Raw genomic sequence first — 20,925 nt, 5'->3', positions numbered from 1 at the left:
TTACCACTGATAGTAATGAAGACAATGAGGAGGAGAGTTTGACATGCCAAGAAATGTGGGCTGCGGCTGAAGCTACTTGGGAGTTTTTTATGCCTTTAAGTGCATGCAAACATGAAAACCTGAAAGACAGAACTCAAACATATTAAATGTACTACTTAAGAAGCCAGAAAAGAGAATACCAAACACCCTGATGATAAATAGAAAACAAAGGCAGAAAATGATGATACAGAAAGTAGCTATCCTACTTTCTCTCCTAAGGCTTCCTAGGTGGCTCAGTGGTAAAGAATCCACCTGCCAATGCAGGAGCTGCAGGAGACTCAGGTTCCATCCCTGAGTCGGGAAGATCCCCTGGAAGAAGAAATGGCAACTGGCTCCAGTATTCTTGTCGGGATAATCCCATGGACAGAGGAGCCTGATGTGCTAACAGTCCATAGGGTCACAAAGAGTCGGACACGACTGAGCAACTAAGCACACATCCTACAATAATCTCATTTTTTATTTCTCTCTGATCCAAGGGTAATTAAGTTTAGGAGACTGTTCCTTAATTTTCAGGTTGGTTGTTTGTATAACTTGTCACAGACAGGACAGGTTGGTTGCCTACCTAGCAGCCATATTCAATTCCCATTCTATTGGCAGCATGTGTCTTGTCTTAGAATCTGAAGATGTCAGATGCCAACTTTCAGCCTCCTCTGCAGCTCAAGATGGCCCATCCGTTCCAGTGTATGGCCAGTATATTCTAAGGATCTATAGGGTCTTCAGAGAAAGATCTTCCTTATTCAGAAGAGACATATATTAGGGAGACTCCCTCTTCTTTCATTTCTTGCTTTTAAACATTTTTTTCTGAGAATCTGATGCCTGGAGCTGCTGCAGTCATCTTGGAACCAAGAGCAGAAAAGAGAGGACCTCAAAGAAGCTGACCCAGAACCCCTAACAACACAGAGTTACAGGGCCAATTTGGAACTGTCTCTTTGATGCTTTGTTATATAAGAAAAATAAATCTTTATTGCTTAAGTTACTTTTAGTCGAATATTTTGTAAACTTGCAGCTGAAAGCATTCTAAATGATCAACTTCAAATTTTACTTTATTATGATTGGTAAAGGTGGCCTGCAAGTATCTACTTTTTTGAGTTAGACATTTTTCTTTGTGGCTAAGTACAGGACTGATTTTTGTATATGTTCCATTATACTGAAAAAGAATATATATTCTTTTATAGATATAAGATTCTATTTAAGCCAGTAGATTATAATGATAAAAGTTCTCCACATTCTAATATAATTTGGTATAGATTAGATTTTTCTGGTTTAGAATTTTCTAAAATTGAATTTTTTAGCCAGTCTTGAATTTCCAGAGATTTTTTACTTTTTAATTGTTTGACCTATAAAGACATATAACTTAATTCCTATTTAAGAATCACACTTTCATCACTGTCCTACTCTGCCAAGTATAGGGATCAACAGACCAAATCTAGCCTGCTGCCTGTTTTATACATAAAGTTTTATTGGAACACAGACATGCTCATTTATATGCTATCTACAACAGTGATAGTGGCTGCAAGAAGATCTATGGCCACAATATCTTTTTATTTTGTGTTTGGCCCTCTAGATAAGAAGTTTGCTAACCTTGGCCTAGTATAATCCTTTTGGTATTTTGTTTCCATTCTGTGTAATACTACTAATAACCTTGTTTACCTGGTATGTTTTTGTCCATCCATTTATTTTCAACTTCTGTCATTTTAGTTATTAAAAAATAAAAGGATTTAAAAAATAACTCAAACTTACAAATTTCTTCTTTTTCCATAAGGAAATTCATATTTTTATTTAGTGTAATAACCATCATATTCCTTTCATTCTACTCAGTGTGTACTATTTATGTTTTCTTGGTCTTTTCCTTTCCTTATTTCTCTTGCTAAATTGAAACTTCCCACTATGCTTAGCATAGTAATTATTTCCCCATTCTTCATCATTGTTGGGCAGAATGAGAGCACTGTTATACTTTCTAACCCACTATTAGTTTTCTTTGCTACTTTCCTCCAAGAAGAGGCCATCCTTTCTCTTTCCCCTCCTTCACAGCCTATTGTTTTAACATTCTCTGCATTGCACTAACCTAATGAAGACCCACAGTCCAAAGCTTTTGGTTTTACTCTTATTTGATGCTTATATGCTTATATTACCAGAGCCATTCATGATTTCCATTCAAACTTAGAGTATTCAAAGTAACATTCATTGCTAGCCACTGTTTGTTTTCTTTTTTAATTACTGTTTTCTCCTGCCTTGAGGTAACGGTTTTATTTCAGATGCAATTTGGTTAGACTATTTTACTGAGTATTGTATTTATCTCAATAAATGTTATATAGCTGGTATTCTCTGAATCCTTCTATGTCCTGCACAAATTATATTTTTGTTTGGTGAAATGTTCTTACAGTTTTTTTTTTTTTTTCTCAGTAATACAGAGATGTCACTTAATTCTGGCTTCTGATCTTCCAGAAGGGGAACCCAAATTCTGGCCTGTTTTTCTTAGCTTATGGGGACGTATTTATTTCCTTTTGCTGCTGTAACAAATGATCAAAACTTGGTGGCCTAAAACAACACATATTTATTACCTGAAAGTCAAAAGTCTGAAATAGGTCTCCCCAGACCAAATTCAAGGTCCTGACAGGGCTGTGTTCTCTTCTGGAGGCTCATTAGACGAATCGACTTCCTAGCCTTTTCAGATTCTGGTGGCTGCCCACCTTCCTTGGTGTGGCCTCTTACCATCTTCATAGCTAGCAGCAGCCTAGGGAGTCTTTCTCACGATGCATCATTCTGACACTGTCTCTTCTGCCTCCCTCTTTCACCTTTAAAGGAGCTTTCTGATTATATTGAGCTTATCTGGACAACCCAGAATAAACTTGTCTTGTTTGGTCGTTAAGTTGTGTCCAACTCTTTTGCAACCCCATGGACTATAGCCTGCCAGACTCGTCTGTCCGTGGGATTTCCCAGGCAAGAATACTGGAGTGGGTTGCCATTTCCTTCTCCAGGGGATCTCCATCCAGGGATCAAACCTGTGTCTCCTGCATTGCAGGCGGATTCTTGACCACTGAGCCACCTGGGAAGCAAAAACTTGTCTTAAGGTTAGCTGAGTAACGTTCGTTCTATCTGCAACTCAATTCCCTCTTGCCATGTAACAACATACCCACAGATTCGTGGGACTTCGGACATCTTTGCAGGGTCATATTCTGCCTACCACAGTAACTGCTTCCGTCCCAGTATTTGGCAAGAGTTTCTATATGCAGAATTCAGGAACTTAATGGGATGTGTTTAGATAACCTCATGTCTTTTGTTTTTTTTTTAAGCCCAAGATAATTTTCTTCTAAATTAGTACCTCCCAATTTTTTATTTCTATTTTAAAGTGTACTATTTCAAATAAGGATTATTTTCCTCATGATTGAAAAGCTTGAAGATGTAAAAAGATATGCAGAAACCACGAGGCCAGATGAAAACAATACTATATTAAGGGATAGAAACTCTGGGTTCTGGGTCTGGTTCAGGGCAAAACTGATGCCTTGGACAAGCTTTGAGACCTTCTGAGGGAAAGCGTCCTTCCTCAGAGGGTGGGCAGAGCAGGTCAGGCATACCTTAGATCCGTGCTTCAGGATGGTAAAACTAAATCTGCAGCCCAAGGCCTCCTGAATTTCTGCAGCCACATTCCAATCAGCAAAAGGAAATGAATGACGAACTGTAATGTTTGGGACAAAGCCAAGACGGGCTGCACCATAATAAGGAACTGTTTTGAATCCCATCTTCATGTTTGAACACTGTACGCTGATTTTGAATTTTTCTCTGTAATAATTCTGAGTTTCTGTAAGAGTCATGTCTCTATCATGTTTTATGTTGTTTGTGCTTTGCTGCAGAATTTCAGGGTAATAAGAGATGTAAAATTAGTACCCTATTTATAAATGGGGAAAGAAAACTGGAAAACAGCTATCAATCCTGGAATGGACAGCTATTCCCTTCTCCAGGGGATCTTCCCGACCCAGGGTCGAACCCTGGTCTCCTGCACTGCAGGCAGATTCTTTAACGTCTGAGCCACCAAGGAAGGCTTTACTATCACAATCCCACAGGCAACCAAATAGAAACCCCCATTCATGTCATTATCTTAAATCTAACACTGTTTCTGAACAACTCCGGTCACACTGATACAGTAAGACTGAAGGTTGAGTCATACATAACCCAAGGCTACACATTCTAAGACCTGTGGTCACCCACAAAAACACCTCACATACAACACCCTCCTCGCACAGTCACGCACCGCGTCGCAGAATCCCACCCGTCCATTCACACAGCTGCAGGTCACCTGCCTCTTCCCACCCAGTCACTGGGGTGACCGCGTCACGTCACACAGACCGCCCCACACCTCACATGCAAAGCAGGTCGCACGAACAGGTCATGGCCCACAGGCACAACTCACCGAGGAAGGTTTGGTTCTGGGCTGTCAGACAAAGCCAAGGTTGAGGAGCTGCTAAGCCGTGTTCCGGCCTAACTAGAGCGAGACCCCGAACTGCACTCCCAGAAGCCGCTGCGGCCGGGGCCCAATCATCGTCCGGCTTCGTCTTCCCAGCATTCTTCGGGCGACCGCCCCCCTCCCCCCGGCCCCGGACTACATTTCCCAGAAGGCCCTGCGGTTGGACAGCTCTTCGGGAATCTCGGTGTTGCCAGCCAGAGAAGACCGAATGCCTTGGAGTTTCGAAGGGGGTTGTAACTTAGTAGGAACCCTCGCTTGGTTTTGTCTCAGAGCGATTGTTTCCGCGCGTGCGAGTCAACGTGCCTGCTCAGCCCGGGGCTGTATCAGAGCTCTCTGTGGGTTGCGGGGAGCGTCTTTGGCGGTTCGGGGGAGGTGAGGGGTGACCAAGTCTTGGCTCTTCTGCCTCGCGACTACATTTCTCAGCAACCGTGGCAGCGGGGCCGTGTCCAGACCCAAACGGATCCCAGCCTTCTTGAAGATTTCTTAACCCCAGAAACCACTTACGGCTGTGGGCAATTTTGTCTTTTTTTTTTTAAATTTGCGTTTTCCCTAGGAAGATTCTAATTGTATGGATTCTCCACGGTATCTGAGCCTTCCCCAAAACATTGTCAAAGAAAACCAGAACTGGATAGAATCTAAAGCTTCTCAAGGCAAATTTTACTCAGGAATTATTGCCACAGGGCTAGAGGTCTTTGTCCCAAACTGGGCTCCATTCCAAATATAACAAGTGGGGATTTATAGTCAAGGAGCAAGGTGGGGAATCACTGGATGTGCAGTTAACAAAGACAAATCATCGAAGATAAAGGAGAATCTGGCTAAATGGACTTAATAGGATTCTTGCTGAAAAGATGTTAAGGATTGGGGTAGGAGTGGGGAGTCTTGATAAACTGACCCAGCAGAATTCTTGTAAAACTGGACTCAATGGGTTAGGAACAGAGCCCGAGATTGGAGCCTTGAGGTCTTGGAGAAGCCTTATCTAGTTAGTTCAAGGAGAAAGTCTCTGTGTGTTTAGAGAAAGGCTGTCACTGACTGACATTAAGATAAACAGATCTGATAGAGCTATATGTCAATACAGATATCTCTATCTCTCTGTATGTATAGATAGCCCCCAACTTAGGGTGGTCCAATTTAGGATTTTTTCACTTTACAGTGGCTTGAATGTGATACTCTTCAAGAGATGGGAATACCAGACCACCTTACCTGCCTCCTGAGAAATCTATATGCAGGTCAGGAAGCAACAGTTAGAACCTGACATGGAACAACAGACTGGTTCCAAATTGGGAAAGGAGTACCTCAAGGCATCTGGTCCCAACACTTCATGGCAAATAGATGGGGCAATAGTGTAAATAGTGACAGACTTTATTTTGGGGGGGGCTCCAAAATCACTGCAGATGGTGACTGCAGCCATGAAATTAAAAGACGCTTGCTCCTTGAAAAAGTTATGACCAACCTAGACAGCATATTAAAAAGTAGAGACATTACTTTGCCAACAAAGGTCCATCGAGTCAAAGCTATGGTTTTTCCAGTAGTCATGTATGGATGTGAGAGTTGGACTACGAAGAAAGCTGAGCGCCTTAGTATTGATGCTTTTGAACTGTGGTGTTGGAGAAGACTTGAGCATCCCTTGGACTGCAAGGAGATCCAACCAGTCCATCCTAAAGGAAATCAGTCCTAAGTATTCATTGGAAGGACTGGTGCTGAAGCTGAAACTCTAATACTTTGGCCACCTGATGCAAACCCAAAGACTCTGATGTTGGGAAAGATTGAAGGCAGGAGGAAAAGGGGACAACAGAGGATGAGATGTTTGGATGGCATCACCAACTCAATGGACATGAGTTTGAGCAAACTCTGGGAGTTGGTGATGGACACGGAGGCCTGAGTCAGACTCGACTGAGCGACGGAACTGAACGTGATATTCATTCAGTAGTAACTGTTCTTAAGTTTTAAATTTTGACCCTTTTCTGAGCTAGTGATATACTGTATGAGGCTCTCATGATGCTGGGCAACAGCAAGAAGCTCCAGCTTCAGCAAGCTATCTCAGACATCCAGGAGATCAGAAAGGTAAGCAACAGATACACTTAGAACCATTCTGATCTCCACTTTCAGTACAGTAGTCAGTAAGTTACATGAGATATTCTTTAGTATAAAATAGGCTTTGTGTTAAATGACTGTGCTTGACTGTAGGCTAATGTAGGTGGTCTGTGCATGTTTAAGGTGAAGCTAAGCTATGACGTTCAGTAGGTTAAGTGTATTATTAAATGCTTTTTCAACTAAATATTTTTAACTTACAGTGGGTTTATCAGGCTATATAACCCCATAGTAAATTGAGGAAGATGTGTGTGTGTATAGCACTGTAACATAAGAGTGTATGTTATATATATATAGGCACCATAACATAATAAGCACTTTACATAATTTAACTCAGTTAACACTGAGCAATTTTCTTTATAGTGCCCTTTCCCTTTATGTAGCAAATTTACCCTTGTCCTCAGGGTCATGTGGTCACTCAGCTCTCAAAGCCTAAACACCGTAGTTTTTCATACCAGGATAGCCCCAAAGATGCAGCCATCAAGTCCACTGGAGCCGAGTATGTACGGGTGGCTAATTCCCTCCTTCTCCTCCCACACATATCCACCGGGAGGGATGTGTGTACAAATTGGAGGACAGGCGTCTCAGCTGTTGGTTAAGATCTTACTCTCAAAACTCATTACCTATCATCTAAGCATCATGATTCCACCAACTTGACTTTCCAGGGAACCACTAAAGAGTTTGACTGGATTTCAGAAGCAAAGTTTGAGCCTTGTAAAGCTGGAAACAGGTCTGAGTTACTTCTGAAACAGCACCTTCCTGATTTGTCTAGCCATGCTCTTTACCTTCCTCTATCAGTGTCCCCTTAAGGGACTGGGCATTTGGCTAGCAATTGCACAACTAGGTTCCATTTATTTTTCACATGGAAAGTTTCACAATTCTAAGTCAAGTGTGACTGGTTGTTGCAAAAAAGGAATTAACTGTTGGTGGTGAAGAGACAGCAGCCCTAAGAGCTGAGTCATTGTGGGGGGCGGGGGGAAGCTCACCTGGTTGGCTTCCAGAGTTTTTCCTTCTAAACTTTTTTCTCAAAACGTTTACAGAGAAAATGAGGCTCCTTTCACATGTGACTTTAGACTGACTTTGTCTTAGGGCTTAAGCTAAGCTGCTGTTATCAGACCCCAAAATATGGTGGCTCAATGTAAGAATTTATTTCCTGGACACTTGAGTGTCAGCACACTTGAGTGTCAGATCTCAGAATTCTTCCCATCTTCCAGAACTGTGAGAAATTTGTTGTTTATAAGCGACCCAGTCTGTGGTATTAATATTTTGTTCTTGCAGCCCAAATGCACCAAGACACCAGGTGACGTGTTTGGGGAAAAAAAAGATACACACATATACACAGGAGATAATCTGAACAAAATTAGGGCTGGTACTCAGGGCAAACTAGCTTCAGTACTCTTTGAGCCTTGGAGCTCAAGTTTCCTTAGACTTTTGCCTGTTAATTCTGGGCTATTTTTTTTTTCCCCAAACCTTTGACAAAGACTTTTTGGTGTAAGTTTTCTTTTTAAATCACATTTTCAGTGGAAAGGTTGCTCCTAATAACCTGGCTTATCTTCTCCTGAAATCCTGGGTTGTTGCGTTTTTTTTTTCCCCCCAATTTCTTAAGGTCAGTATTAAGATTATATTTAAAGACTCAAAATATGGGAAATGATTATCATAGGTGAAATGAATTGCCAGTCTAGGTTTGATGCATGATACAGGGTGATCGGGGCTTGTGCACTAGGATGATCCAGAGGGACAGGATGGGGAGGGAGGTGGGGGGGCGGTTCGAGATGGGGAACACATGTACACCCATGGCGGATTCATGTCAATGAATGGCAAAAGCAATACAATATTGTAAAGTAATTAGCCTCCAATTAAAATAAACTAAAAAATATATGGGAAATGGGTTCTTATAAAACTGTTAGAAGGGTTACGGGAGCTGGCTTTAAGGCAGGTCTCCAGAAATGCCTCCTCTAATGTGGCAACAGCAAGTCACCAGAAGCGGTGCCTCCTCAGCTCCACTAAGGCAGAGACATGCCTCCAAGTACACACTGCCTCGGCCGTGATCTGGGCTCAGAGACTAAGACGAGGAAACCACCACCACTGCTGCCAGAAATGCCTGGACACTGAATTCCAGAGAAAAGGCCGGCTCACCATCACTACCACCACCTTTTGATAGTAGCCCACCTACTGTCCCCATCAATATTTCAGACATGAAGCGCTGACTGGCTGGATCCTTCCTGCCGAAGCAGGTACTCCGGGGATTCTGGAGAACAGGAATTCCTGGATTCCTGTTTGGAAGAGTGCTTTCTTCATAAGCATTATTTTCAGTTTCAAACTTTCTACTGAAGAAGCTCTAACTGACCTCGGACTAAAACAAGAATCTCCGTTTTTTCATTATCTTTCAGATTAGGTGTCCGAATGGGAGAAAACAGAAAACTACAAAGATCCTGAGAATTCCAGTTTCCAAGATGACTGGGAATTTAAAGGCACATTTGAGATATATCACGGGAATGAGAAAGGAAGTTCCAATCAAGTCATAATCACCTGCCGGGCCAGCCGGAAGATTTCGAACGAGAAGCACGACACGTTCCTGTAAGCTAAGAATTAAAGACACAAAACAGATGCGGTTGAGAGGATCGCTGTAGTCAGCGATGATTCTTTATTTCTCAGGGCTATATACTGAACTTAAGACGGAAATCTTCAGAAGAAAAAACATTTTCCCATATACATCACTTTGAGATAACAATCACCAGAACTCTCACAAGGCGCCAGAGCACAGGAATGGCATTCTGTTTATCCTAGGGGTAGTCGTAAAAAGGCCATCTGTCTGCGTCATGTGTGCATTCAAGGCTCACAAATGTTCCTTTAAGATTAACTTGGATAATAATTCACAGAGGGGTGGCGGGACAGAGAGCTATGTCTGCGAACAGAACCTTGAGGATCAAGGCAGCTCCCAGAGCCAGCCTTTTGATTCAGGCCGCTCCCCACAATCACCCATGAAGAAATACACACTTTGAGGGAGCAAACATCCCATAACCTGCTTCATAAAATTCCACCTGGAAGTAGACCCTACGTGTGTAATGAATGTAGAAAAGGTTCTGGGTAGAAGAAATCTCTTCTTAGTCATCAGAAAATTCATACTGGTGAGAAATCTTATGAATGTCAGCAGTGTGGGAAGGCTTTCCATCACGGTCCCAATCCTTCTCAACATCAGAGAACTCATAGTGGGGAAAGATCCTATGAATGTGAAGAATGTGGAAAGGCCTTTGGTTCAGTTTCACTCTTTACAAGACATCAGAGAATTCATACTGGTGAGAAACACTATGAATATGAGGATGTGGAAAAACTTCTGTTTGGCTCTCACAACTCAATGTACATATAGTACTCATATTGGTGAAAAACACTATCAATGTACTGAACACAGAAAGGCTTTTAGTTACTTATCGTTGATTATTAAACATCAGAGAATTCATACTGGAGAAAAGCCCTATGTCTGTAAGGAATGTGGAAAGGCCTTTAGCGGTACCACACAACTTAATGAATACCAAAGAATCCACACTGGTGAGAAGTCATATAAATGTAATGAATATGTAAAGGCCTTTGGCCGTTGTTCACATCTTCCTCAACATCAGAGGATCCATACTGGTGAGAAACCCTAAAAATGTAATGAATGTGGGACGGCCTTTAGGCAGGGCTCACAGCTTAAACTACATCAGATAAATCACACTGGTGAGAAGCCTTATGAATGCAAGGGATGTGGGAAAGCACTGAGTCAGTGCTCACAGCCTACTCAACACAAGAAAATTCATTCCCAATATATGAAAGAAACATGGGAAGGACTTCGGGCACTCATCTTCTCAACTTTAAGGAATTCACACCATAGAAAACCCCTATGAATAAGAGAAGAAAAGACTTCTCCTGTCTCATTCCTAACCTTGTCAAATGTGGAAATGCTTTTTGGTTCAACTCATGTTAGATTTATCAGCAGATTCATCACCATCACATTCATCATTAAAGACCCTATTAATATGATAATGTAGAAAAGCTTCTGGACACTACTTATCAATCATTAGCAACTGGAAAATTCATGCTGGCTAGCAACCAAAGAAGTGGAGAAATCTTGGAAACCCTTTAGCCTAAGCTAATCCTAACTTAAATAAAAGAAAGCATAAAAGAAAATAATCCTGTGACTGTTAGGTGTGTGGGAAGTTCTTTAGTCGTAAGTCTCTTAATCAGAAAATTCTTATTTGAAGAACGTATTGTACATTTAAAATCCCCATTCGTCATTTATTAGGTATCAGAAAATGCACGCTGAATAAAACACCACGCATTTTAAACAACAGTTAAACATTTATCAAGTTGAGGAAGGTATGGAGAAGTTTCAAACAAGTCATATAGGGCTGTGGCTCAGATAAAATGTAATAAATTAGACATTCACAAAATAATATTTATGTCACTTACTACCTAATATTTCCTCCTTCAGTGAAACAAGAGCACGGGAAGTGAATGAGAGCAGTATGAAACAAAACCTGTGGGGTGTGGCCATAAACACACTCAAAAAGTCACTACTTTAAATGCATTTATAGACAAGAAAACTGTAAGTGAACCAGAGACCTATTGAGAAGCTAGAAAATGAAGATAACACACCAATACACAGAAGAAAACAATTCACTGAAATTTAAACAGAAGGTTTTATTAACCTTGAAGCCTTTTCTTTCAAAAGAGAATATAAGCACTTAAAAATTTTGTAAAAGCATTCTACAGTACTAAAAATGAGGATGTATTAACACACATAAAAGGCATTCAAAATAAAGTTCAACACTTCACATTTTTTATAAAAATTTCCAATTTTAGATGAACTTCACTTCCTAAAAAGGAAAAATGAAAGTTTCCAGAGTCGACCACATGCTAGCAGAGGACAGATTTTACAGGGTTTCCGCCTAAGTTTTATTTTACCACACCCATGGGATCTTAGTTCCCTGACGAGTGATTAAACCAAGGCCCTCAGCAGGGACAGCTCAAAGTCCTAACCACTCAAGTTCCTATAAAAGCCAGGCATTTTTCTACATGAGATGGAAGAGACATGGGTTCCATCCCTGGGTCGGGAAAATCCCCTGGAGAAGGACATGGCAACTCCAGTGTTCTTGTCTGGGAAATCTCACGGACAAAGGAGCCTGGCAGGCTACAGTCCCTGGGGTCTTAAGAGTCGGATACGACTTGGCAACTAAGCCACCACCACCACTGCATACACTAGGCAGAAGGTACCTCGCAACTAGCCTCCAATAAAATCCAGAGGCACTGAGTCTTAATGTTTTCCAACAGAAAACATCTCACCATAGATTAAATAAACTGTACTATTTTAATGAATGACTTTTCATGAAACTCTTTAAACCCCAGTATTTTTTCATAACTATTTTCTCTTCCAAGGTGTTACAAATACACATGTATAAAAGTATTCATAGTTTTATTCATAATAGCCCCCAAATCCAGAAACATCCCAAATGTTATCAAGAAGAACATGGATAAACTGATTGTACTATATTAACACAACAGAACACTACTCAGTAGAAAATAAATTACTAATAGACATCATCAGTGAGTCTCAAAAAAACATGCTGAATGACTAAAGCTGGAGACACTAAAATTTACACACTGCTTGGTTCCATTCATATGAAGTCAAATGAAAGAAAAATTTAAAAAGCAGGCAACACAAATCTACTGTCACAAAAACAAAGTGGTTTCCTCTGAGTGAGGGTAGGAAATCAGGCGTGAAGGAAGTTTCAGGAGTGACAAATCTATCTTGATTTTAGTGGTGGTTATTGGGCTGTAATCAACAGCAAAACTGCATAGTTAATAATCTGTATTTTATTATTTGTAAGTTGTATTTCAATTACAATGATAACATACAAGAGTATCAAGAGAGTAAGAGTTGCATAGAATGAATGGAATAAAGTGCTGTGGTCAAAAGAGCCTTAGGCATAAATACCTCACGTGGTTAAAACACAGAAAACAATAAAATGGTTAAAAAAATTTTTTGTGTATGTGTGTATGTATGCATGTATATATACATCTGTATAAGACTTGAAATATTTTATACTTTTCTTTTTATATACACTTTAGCAACTTCATGAATAAATCAGTCATCTTAATAGCACACGTAGAGAAAATACTGCTTCTTTCCCTAAAAAAAAGAAAACAGGAGTTTTCTCTTTGACAAGAAAAAAGTCTGTTATGCAAAATGAAAATGACTTGCTATCAACATTCAGAGGGGAAAGAATCAAATCTGTTTGCACCACACAGAAATTCAGACCCATGAAACCACCTTGCATACGCCTCTCCTCCAGGAAAGAGCCTGCTCACCAATCTTTGGAGATTAGTGTTTTGCTCCTCATTTAAACAAAGCTGATGAGGTATTTCCACAGATGAAACCTGTCTCCTGCTTAAGCTATCAAAACTCAAAACTACATCCCACGATCATACACTTCATCTTTTGCTAGTGCCCTAGTAAATGTCCTTATCCTTATAAGCTTTCGCTTGTCTTTGGCTCGCTCTGAATTCTTTCCTGCAGGAAGCCAAGGACCCTCATTTGGCACTCAAGCCTAAGAATTCTTGACGGTCCGAGAATGGGACACTTCCCTCTCCCATTACACCATGAATGCAGAGCTGAGGAGAAAGTATACTTAAAGAGACCATAATCTTGAACCTAATGCCGCCCACATTCGACTATGTGCCAGAAGAAACGCCAGGAAAGATCTCACTGTCAAAACACAACTTTGTGGGAATTTCCTGGCGATCCAGTGGTTAGGACTCCTGGCTTTCACTGTGGAAGGCACGGGCTCAATCCCTGATTGGAGAACTAAGATCCCATCCCCAAAGCAGCAGTGCCGGGTGGGCAAAATGAATAAATACAACTTTGTTTAGTGAGGAATGCATGTAACGGGGCTTTTCTCAATGCCTCAATCACCTATTCGGGGATGAAATTAATCAGTTTCATTGAAACTGAACTCACTGAACAAGATCCTGATGCTGGGAAAGACTGAAGGCATGAGAAGAAGGGGGCAACAGAGGATGAGATGGTCGGATGGCATCGCCGACTCAATGGACATGAACCTGAGCAAACTCCGGGGGACTGTGAAGGACAGGGGAGCCTGGCGTGCTGCAGTCCATGGGGTCGCAAAGAGTCGGACATGACTTAGCGACTGAACAACAAAAATACAAGTAATATAACTTTAATAATACAAACCCGTACGCATGTGTACACACACACACACACGAGTTTCTTTCATAAACACCTATATTGATAACGCCCGCACTACACTCTACTCGCCCAATCGGGCGGCAACCCAAGCCAAAGACCCAGACGACCGGCCAGCACAGCGCCCAGTGCCCGGGCCACCCTCCCCCGAGCAGTTGCGAACAGCGGCCGCCGCCCCCCCTGCCAACACGGAACCCTAACCTCAGAACGCACCACAAGCCGCTGCGGCAAGAGGAAACGTCCCGAGAACTCAGAAACATCCACGAACGCGAACCAGGTTCCCCACGTGCCGGCCCTACCGGAAGTGCCCGCCTCAAAACAACGCCCGCGCGCTGCGGTGGCCCCTGGGAGTTCGCGCAGCCCCAGTGTGCGCATGCGCGGTCTCACCGACGTAGTCCCGGAGAGCAGAATGCAGTGGGATCCTGGCCCGCTAGAGGGTAGGATTTTGGTAGCGACGGCCGAGTGCAGGACTGGGAGTGTCTGGGTTTCTCAACGAGCTGCACTGCTTTTATCTGGCAGGGGGGTGCCCTCTTCCCAAGGCTTGACCCACGGATGGGACTGGGAGGCGCTTTGGGAACGCAGCGCGCACGCGTACTGACGCCCATGGAGGCGGGGCCAGGTACCCCAGAGTAACGGACACGCCGCTGCGCGGTCGCCCGTGGGGGCGTGGTTTCGTGCCCGAGGGGGCCGGATGAGGGGAGGCTGCGCAGGCGCGTAGGGTCGCGGCCGATTTCTGGAGGGGCGGAAGCGCTGTGGGTGAGTTGGTAAGGCGTCCTTGGAGGGCGAGTGGGAGGGGCTTTGTGAGAGGGTGGGGTGGGAGTGGTCCCTGCGGATGCGTGTACCTGGGGTGTCCGCTTTGGTTTGTCTGGCGTCCTGTCCCCCTGCACGGTTGTTTCTCCGTGTGATTATGGGATTTGGCTCACGGTTTCCGTGGTGTTTGTTGAGGACTCTTCTGAGCTCTAGAAAGGCTGTGTAACTATTCGTTTCAATTTTTATAGCAACTAAACAACAGTAAGGGGGAAAACCTAAAGAAAACGAATACATAAAACTAAAACTGAATCAGTGTTATACACTTGAAATTCACACAATGTTGTAAATCAAGTATACTTTCATTTTAAGAAATCAAGATACTGTGAAGTCATCTGTTGGACTTTTTCTAATTTGACCAGTTTTCCCACTCATGCACTTCCAGGGACATTAGGCAGAAATGGCTGCCTCAACCATGAAGGAGTGTGAAGGAAATACACGTAAAGCCCTCAGCACAGTAACTATGGTTACAGTCATTTTCAATCAATGACCATTTTGAGGAACAGATGTGGAGACATTGCACTAGACTCTCTCACAACTTGGAGAACCAGTAAATCCCAAAAAAAGGTGTTGTGATTGGGCACTGCTCTGTTTTGATGTTTTACAGGGGGGTAGATAAGAGAGAATAACACAAATTTGATGTTTTTTTTGATACTTCCTTCCATCTCCTCAGCTCCACATTCACAGGACTCTGTTCTTCAAGAGAGAGGCCTCATGAAGGGGAGCATGGCCACTGGACCTCTGGAAGGCACATCACAGGTGAGTTATGGTTTTTTGGTTTTTGTTTTTTCTTGCAATGAGACCCTAAAGAATAAAGATTAACCCTAACCTTAAAGAATAAAGTCATCTAGTAAAACAGAAATTGTCATAAATACTGCAATTATCAAGTGCCCTGAGCTTTAATCCCACATCCAAGGACAAATTTTTAAAGAAGTGAGATTTTTTTCCTTCCTAGTTGCAGAACAATTTCCATTTCACACAAACACGCGTTTAAACAAGTATGTTTTCCAGGATTGTAGTAAATTATGAAATGTACTTATCAAAAGAGAACTCTATAATCCAGTTTTTTTAACTTAAGTATACAGTTTTACATTTCATTGTACTTACATTTAAATTTCACCATTAAATACTGAGCATAAGTATATGCTGACCCTGTATTCAGATTTTTAAAAAAATGTTAAGATAAATGGACAAATGAAAAAAATGGACAATTGGCTTTAAGGATGTGATGTATTAGACATTATAGAATATATTAAACAATTAGAGAATCTAGAAGGAGGTAAATAAAATTCCATCTATGTACATTTACACATTTAGTAAACTCTCTAGGGACAGGAAGACATATGTAAAGCTTTGGGCTACAGTTGGAGGAAAAACCCATTCAGGACTGAACTGAGGTCCTGGGTTGCTGACAGTCTTCCCTTGTCTTCAGACTTTAGACAAACTCAGGAGTGTTTGTCAGTGCACAAACACCACCAACTTGTGCAAAATCCCTATTTAGCAGGAGAAGCAGCAGATTAAAGAATTGTCTTCTACCACCGAGGACGTGGTGGCCTGTCTGACATGAGCACAGCTGGCTAGAGACTGGAGATCCAGTTAGCTGTTGCAGCTTGAGGTCAGGATCTGTTGATTAGAACCATACGCTCCAGACTCAGTGTGGAGGTGCAGTGGTTCATGCTTTCCTCAGAAATCCTTGTTTTCCAAACAAGTTCCCGGAATGCTTTCCTCAAACAGGGTCCACGACCAGTTTTAACAATTTGGTTGATAATACAGGATAATTTTTCTTACCCAAAGAGTTCATCTTCACTATCTATAATACGTATCTGTATTTGGCAAAAAAAGAAAAACAGAAACGCTGCATCCTCCAGTGCACACCACAGTGCTATGCAGCACCTGCTATTTTTCAGCCAAGGCCCTTTTCCCTTGGGCTTTGTGGGTAAGAAAGTGTTTGCCCTTTCAGCGGTCACTGACATTCCGAGATGTGGCCATCGACTTCTCCCAAGAAGAGTGGGGATTCCTGGACCCTGCTCAGAGAGAGCTGTACACAGCTGTGATGTCAGAGACTTACCAGAACCTGGTCTGGCTGGGTAAGTGCGCCCAGCCCTTAGTTCACATCTGTCTTCCGCTTTATCTTCCTCCTCCTATTGGAAATCTCTGGGGACCTACAGTGGCCTTTACTTTTTGCTCTATGTCCCATAAAGAGCATAGTTAGAAATGGACAACTTTCTCTTTACTGTCCTTCCAAAAACCTTCAAATTTCGTCTGGCCATTTTTTTTCCCCCTGGCCATTCTTATAATGGCTTTGATCCTGATTCCTGTGGTAGAGGCTGAATTCTTGGGTAATAATGGCATGATCAACTGCCATTTCTTTCTCTTTCCAAAGGCATATCTGTTGCTGATCCCAACATAGCCTTCCTGTTGGAGCGAGGCCCACAGCCCTGGGTGATGAGGGAGGAGGATGCAGAAGCTCCAGGGGCAGGTGAGTCTGGGACCAAGTTGAGGGAAGGATGTATGTGCAGAAAGCCAGCTGCCTTCTGAGATGACCACAGTTTTAAGGTGTTTGGGCATCTTCCTTCAGGGGGCCTCTGGTCTGAGGTCCCCACCAACTCTCATCCTCATTCACTATTCTACTCAGCCACCTTTTTAAATAATTGCCTCCAAATGTAAGTTTGTGATCAGCTGTCCTAAACCTTTACTCTCTGGATTGTTTTTTTACCACTTTATCCTTCATTCATTTCGTAAGACTTTCCTCAGAAAGATATCTCAAAACTTCTGTTTTCTTTATGTATCCAAAAAATTCTCACTCTCACCTCTGATAAATTGAATAAATATATCCATCCAAGAACTGTTAACAAACATATTCAATCTCTAGTTCTGGCCATGAAAGGGGATTTTGTTACAGACTAGAACCCATCACGGAATTTACTATTTAACAAGAGGAAGTAAGAGATGTTCTTAGAACAGGCACATGAAAAGCTGCTCAGCATTGCTAATTATTAGAGAAATGTAAATCAAAACTACAATGACATATTACTTCACACCAGTTAGAATGACCATCATCAAAAAGCCTACAAATAACGTGCTGGAGAGCATGTGGAGAAAAGGGAACCCTCCTACACTGTTGGTGGGAATGTAAACTGATTAGCCACTATGGATAACAGTATAGAAATTCCTTAAAAAACTAAAAATAAAGTTGCTGTATCATCCAGTGATCCTATTCTTGGGCATATAGCTGGAGAGATTTCTAATTTGAAAAGGCACATGCACCTCAGTGTTCACTGCAGCACTATTTATAATATTGAAGACATAGAAACAGCCTTAATGTCCATGGACAGATGAATGGATAAAGAAGATGTGGTACACATATATAGCAGAATATCACTCAGACCTAAAAAGAATGAAACAATGCCATTTACAGCAACATGGATGGTTGAGAGTATCATACTAAGATGATCATACTAAGTGGAATAAATCAGACAAAGAAAGACATATTATATGATATCACTTATATGTGGAATCTAAAAAAAAAATGATACAAAGAACTTATTTACAAAACAGAAATGGACTAACAGACATAAACAAACATATGGTTACCAAAGGGGAAGGTGGGGGCAGGGATAAATGAGTATGGAAATCAGATACAAATGACTGTGTAAAATAAGCAACAAGGATTTACTGCATAGCATGGGGAACTATATGTATTCAATACCTTATAATAACCTATAATGGATATAAAAGGAAATTTACAAAGAATATAGATGTATACATATGTATGTATAATCTAGTCACTTTGCTATACACCTGAAACTAACACAATATTGTAAATCAACTATGCTCCATTTTTAAAAAAGAGATGTTCTTAGATACCTTGGCAAAGTAGGAACCAAGATTGGATAATTTCAAACACAGTGGTTACTGCACACACAGCAGAGTGGCCAGAGATAAACACATCTGTGGGGGATGGTGCAGGGATCTGGCCACTAGTGTGTGCAGCTCACCTGTAGCGTCTAGACCTTTTCAAGCCAAGTCCTGGGTGCAACTCTTGCATCTAATGGATTGCCACTGGAAATGCCCCAGCTGAGAACTGGTGGGGTGGACAGTACCCCACCTTGTGGGCAGTCTGGGCCATGTGAGCCCTTGATGTGTGTCTTTGTCTGTCTGAGCTGCTATAACAGAAACACCACAGACCAAGTGGCTTAAACAACAGATCTTCATGTCTCACAGTTCTGGAGATGAAGATGCCTGCAGATTCAGTATCTGGCAGGGCCGGTTCCTGGTTCACAGATGACCATCTTCTCACTGTGCCCTCATGTGGTGGAAGGGGTCCCTTTTAGAAGGGCACTAATTCATTCATGAGATATTAGATTAAATAATTTATTTCAATGAATATTTGTTAATCAACTATACTTCAATTTTTTAAATTTAAAACTTAAAATGCATTTCAAATTAAAAATAAGGATAATATATGGTGTTGATGGTTGCACAACATTGGAATGTATTCAATGCCACTGAATTGCATCCTTAAAATTGATTGAAATGGTAAATTTTACGTTTTGTGTATTTTTCCACAGTAAAAAAATGTTTTTAATTAAAAATAAGAATAAATGGGTATTTGTTCCTAGCTTTTTCTGTTAGTAGAGTATGACAATAAATGTCCTTGTACATATATCCTTAAATACTAGAACCTTTTTTTAAAGGATAGATTCTCAGCAGTGGGGATATGTACATTTATTTATATTAATGTGTTTATATGTTCGTTTTTCAGAGAGTGAATCAACACAGAAAAGCAAGGAATTGTCTTTAAGGAAGAGAATAAAAGGAGAAACATACCATTATGAAAGAGGGATGAAAAAAACTAGCAGCATGGGTAGAGAATATGAAAAAGCCTCCAGCACCCGGGCATACCTCATCATCCATCAGAAGATGAAGGAGGAAGAGAAATGCTACCAGTGCTTCGAGTGTGGGAAATCCTTCCGTCGTCGATCAACTCTCATCCAGCATCAGAGGATCCACACAGGAGAGAGACCCTATCAGTGCAGCAAGTGCGGCAAAGCCTTCAACCAGAAGGCCCACCTCGCCCAACACCAGCGCACCCACACGGGTGAGAAGCCCTATGCCTGCGGGCAGTGCACACGGGCCTTCAGCCAGGTGACACACCTCACCCAGCACCAGATCGTCCACACCGGAGAGAAGTTCCATGGCTGCAGCGAGTGTGGGAAGGCCTTCAGCCGCCCCTCCGCCCTCGCAGACCACCAGAGAATCCACAGCGGAGAAAAACCCTTCAAGTGCAAGGCCTGTGGCAGAGCCTTCACCCAGAGCGCCCAGCTCCTCAGACACCAGAAGATCCACTCTGAAGACAAGCCCTACAGATGCAGCAAGTGCACCAAGTCCTTCATCCGGCTCTCCTCCCTGACGGAGCACCAGAGGACTCACACCGGAGAGAAGCCCTATCAGTGTGAGGACTGCCCGAAGGCCTTCTGCCGCCTCGTGCAGCTCACTCAGCACCAGAGAACCCACACTGGTGAGAAGCCCTACACGTGTCAGGAATGTGGCCGGGCCTTCACCTGCAGGTCCCATTTCATTGTCCACAGGCGGAGTCACACAGGAGAGAGACCCTATGAATGTCAGGTGTGCGGGAAAACCTTCAACAATCACTCCTCCCTGGTGACGCACGACAGGACTCACAGTGGAGTGAAGCCCTTCAGATGCGATGCGTGTGGGAAGGCCTTCAGCACATCCTCCTCGCTCTGTCAACATAAGAGGATTCATACTGGGGAAAAGCCCTACAGTTGCCACAAATGTGGGAAGTCCTTCAGGTGCAGGTCACACCTTAGTCGACATCAGCAAATTCATACGGGAGAATACTGACCAAAGCCAACCAGACTTGAAAATGTTACTATTCCAGTTACCTAACTGTCAGTCAAGATCTTGAAAACAAGCAGCCTCAGTTGACTCTGACTCTTAGAAAAGCAGCTTATTCTCAAGGTCTCAGGAGCTCACTGAAAAATAGATAATGAACCAGGACCTACTGTATAGCATAGGGAACTATACTCAAGGTTTTGTAATAAGCTACAAAGGAAATACAGCTCTGGTTTTTCCAGTAGTTGTGTACAGATGTGAGACTTGGACCACAAAGAAGGCTGCCCATGGAATTCTGTCCTCGATCTGTAGTCTTCCCCAGGCAAGAATACTGGATTGGGTAGCTATTCCCTTCTCCAGGGGATCTTCCCAACCCAGGGATCAAACCTGGGTTTCCTGCATTGCACACAGATTCTTTACTGTCTGAACC

The 20,925-nt window shown here is 42.3% G+C and overlaps 2 protein-coding genes and 1 pseudogene across 8 annotated transcripts in view; all 3 read left to right on the top strand.

Annotated features, from left to right (window-relative positions):
* The window catches only part of LOC122421215 (translation initiation factor IF-2-like), a 30,733-nt gene extending 21,049 nt beyond the window's left edge, over nucleotides 1-9,684 (top strand). Inside the window, exon 7 of the mRNA XM_043437085.1 lies at nucleotides 8,980-9,684. Within this exon, the coding sequence (XP_043293020.1) occupies nucleotides 8,980-8,984 (5 nt within the window). The 3' untranslated portion in view covers nucleotides 8,985-9,684. The remainder of the gene's footprint in view (nucleotides 1-8,979) is intronic.
* On the top strand, nucleotides 9,043-11,180 carry LOC122420527 (annotated as a pseudogene).
* A 3,027-nt stretch (nucleotides 11,181-14,207) lies between these two features.
* LOC122420037 (zinc finger protein OZF-like) lies at nucleotides 14,208-20,843 on the top strand. Of its 7 annotated transcripts, none has more exons than XM_043434756.1 (6): nucleotides 14,208-14,266; nucleotides 15,022-15,203; nucleotides 15,310-15,395; nucleotides 16,597-16,723; nucleotides 17,020-17,115; nucleotides 19,402-20,843. In XM_043434756.1, exons 3-6 carry the CDS (start codon nucleotides 15,351-15,353, stop codon nucleotides 20,502-20,504), a joined length of 1,371 nt encoding a protein of 456 aa, XP_043290691.1. In that variant the 5' UTR covers nucleotides 14,208-14,266; nucleotides 15,022-15,203; nucleotides 15,310-15,350; the 3' UTR covers nucleotides 20,505-20,843. The 7 variants fall into 7 exon arrangements, with proteins under 7 accessions (XP_043290691.1, XP_043290686.1, XP_043290685.1 ...); XM_043434751.1 differs by having other exon boundaries at nucleotides 14,220-14,585; XM_043434757.1 differs by lacking the exon at nucleotides 14,208-14,266 and adding an exon at nucleotides 14,784-14,801.
* The last annotated feature ends 82 nt before the right edge of the window (nucleotides 20,844-20,925 follow it).

Source organism: Cervus canadensis, chromosome 18 (assembly GCF_019320065.1).
Source record: "Cervus canadensis isolate Bull #8, Minnesota chromosome 18, ASM1932006v1, whole genome shotgun sequence".
NCBI lineage: Eukaryota > Metazoa > Chordata > Mammalia > Artiodactyla > Cervidae > Cervus > Cervus canadensis.
This window is presented reverse-complemented; position numbering and strand designations above follow the sequence as displayed.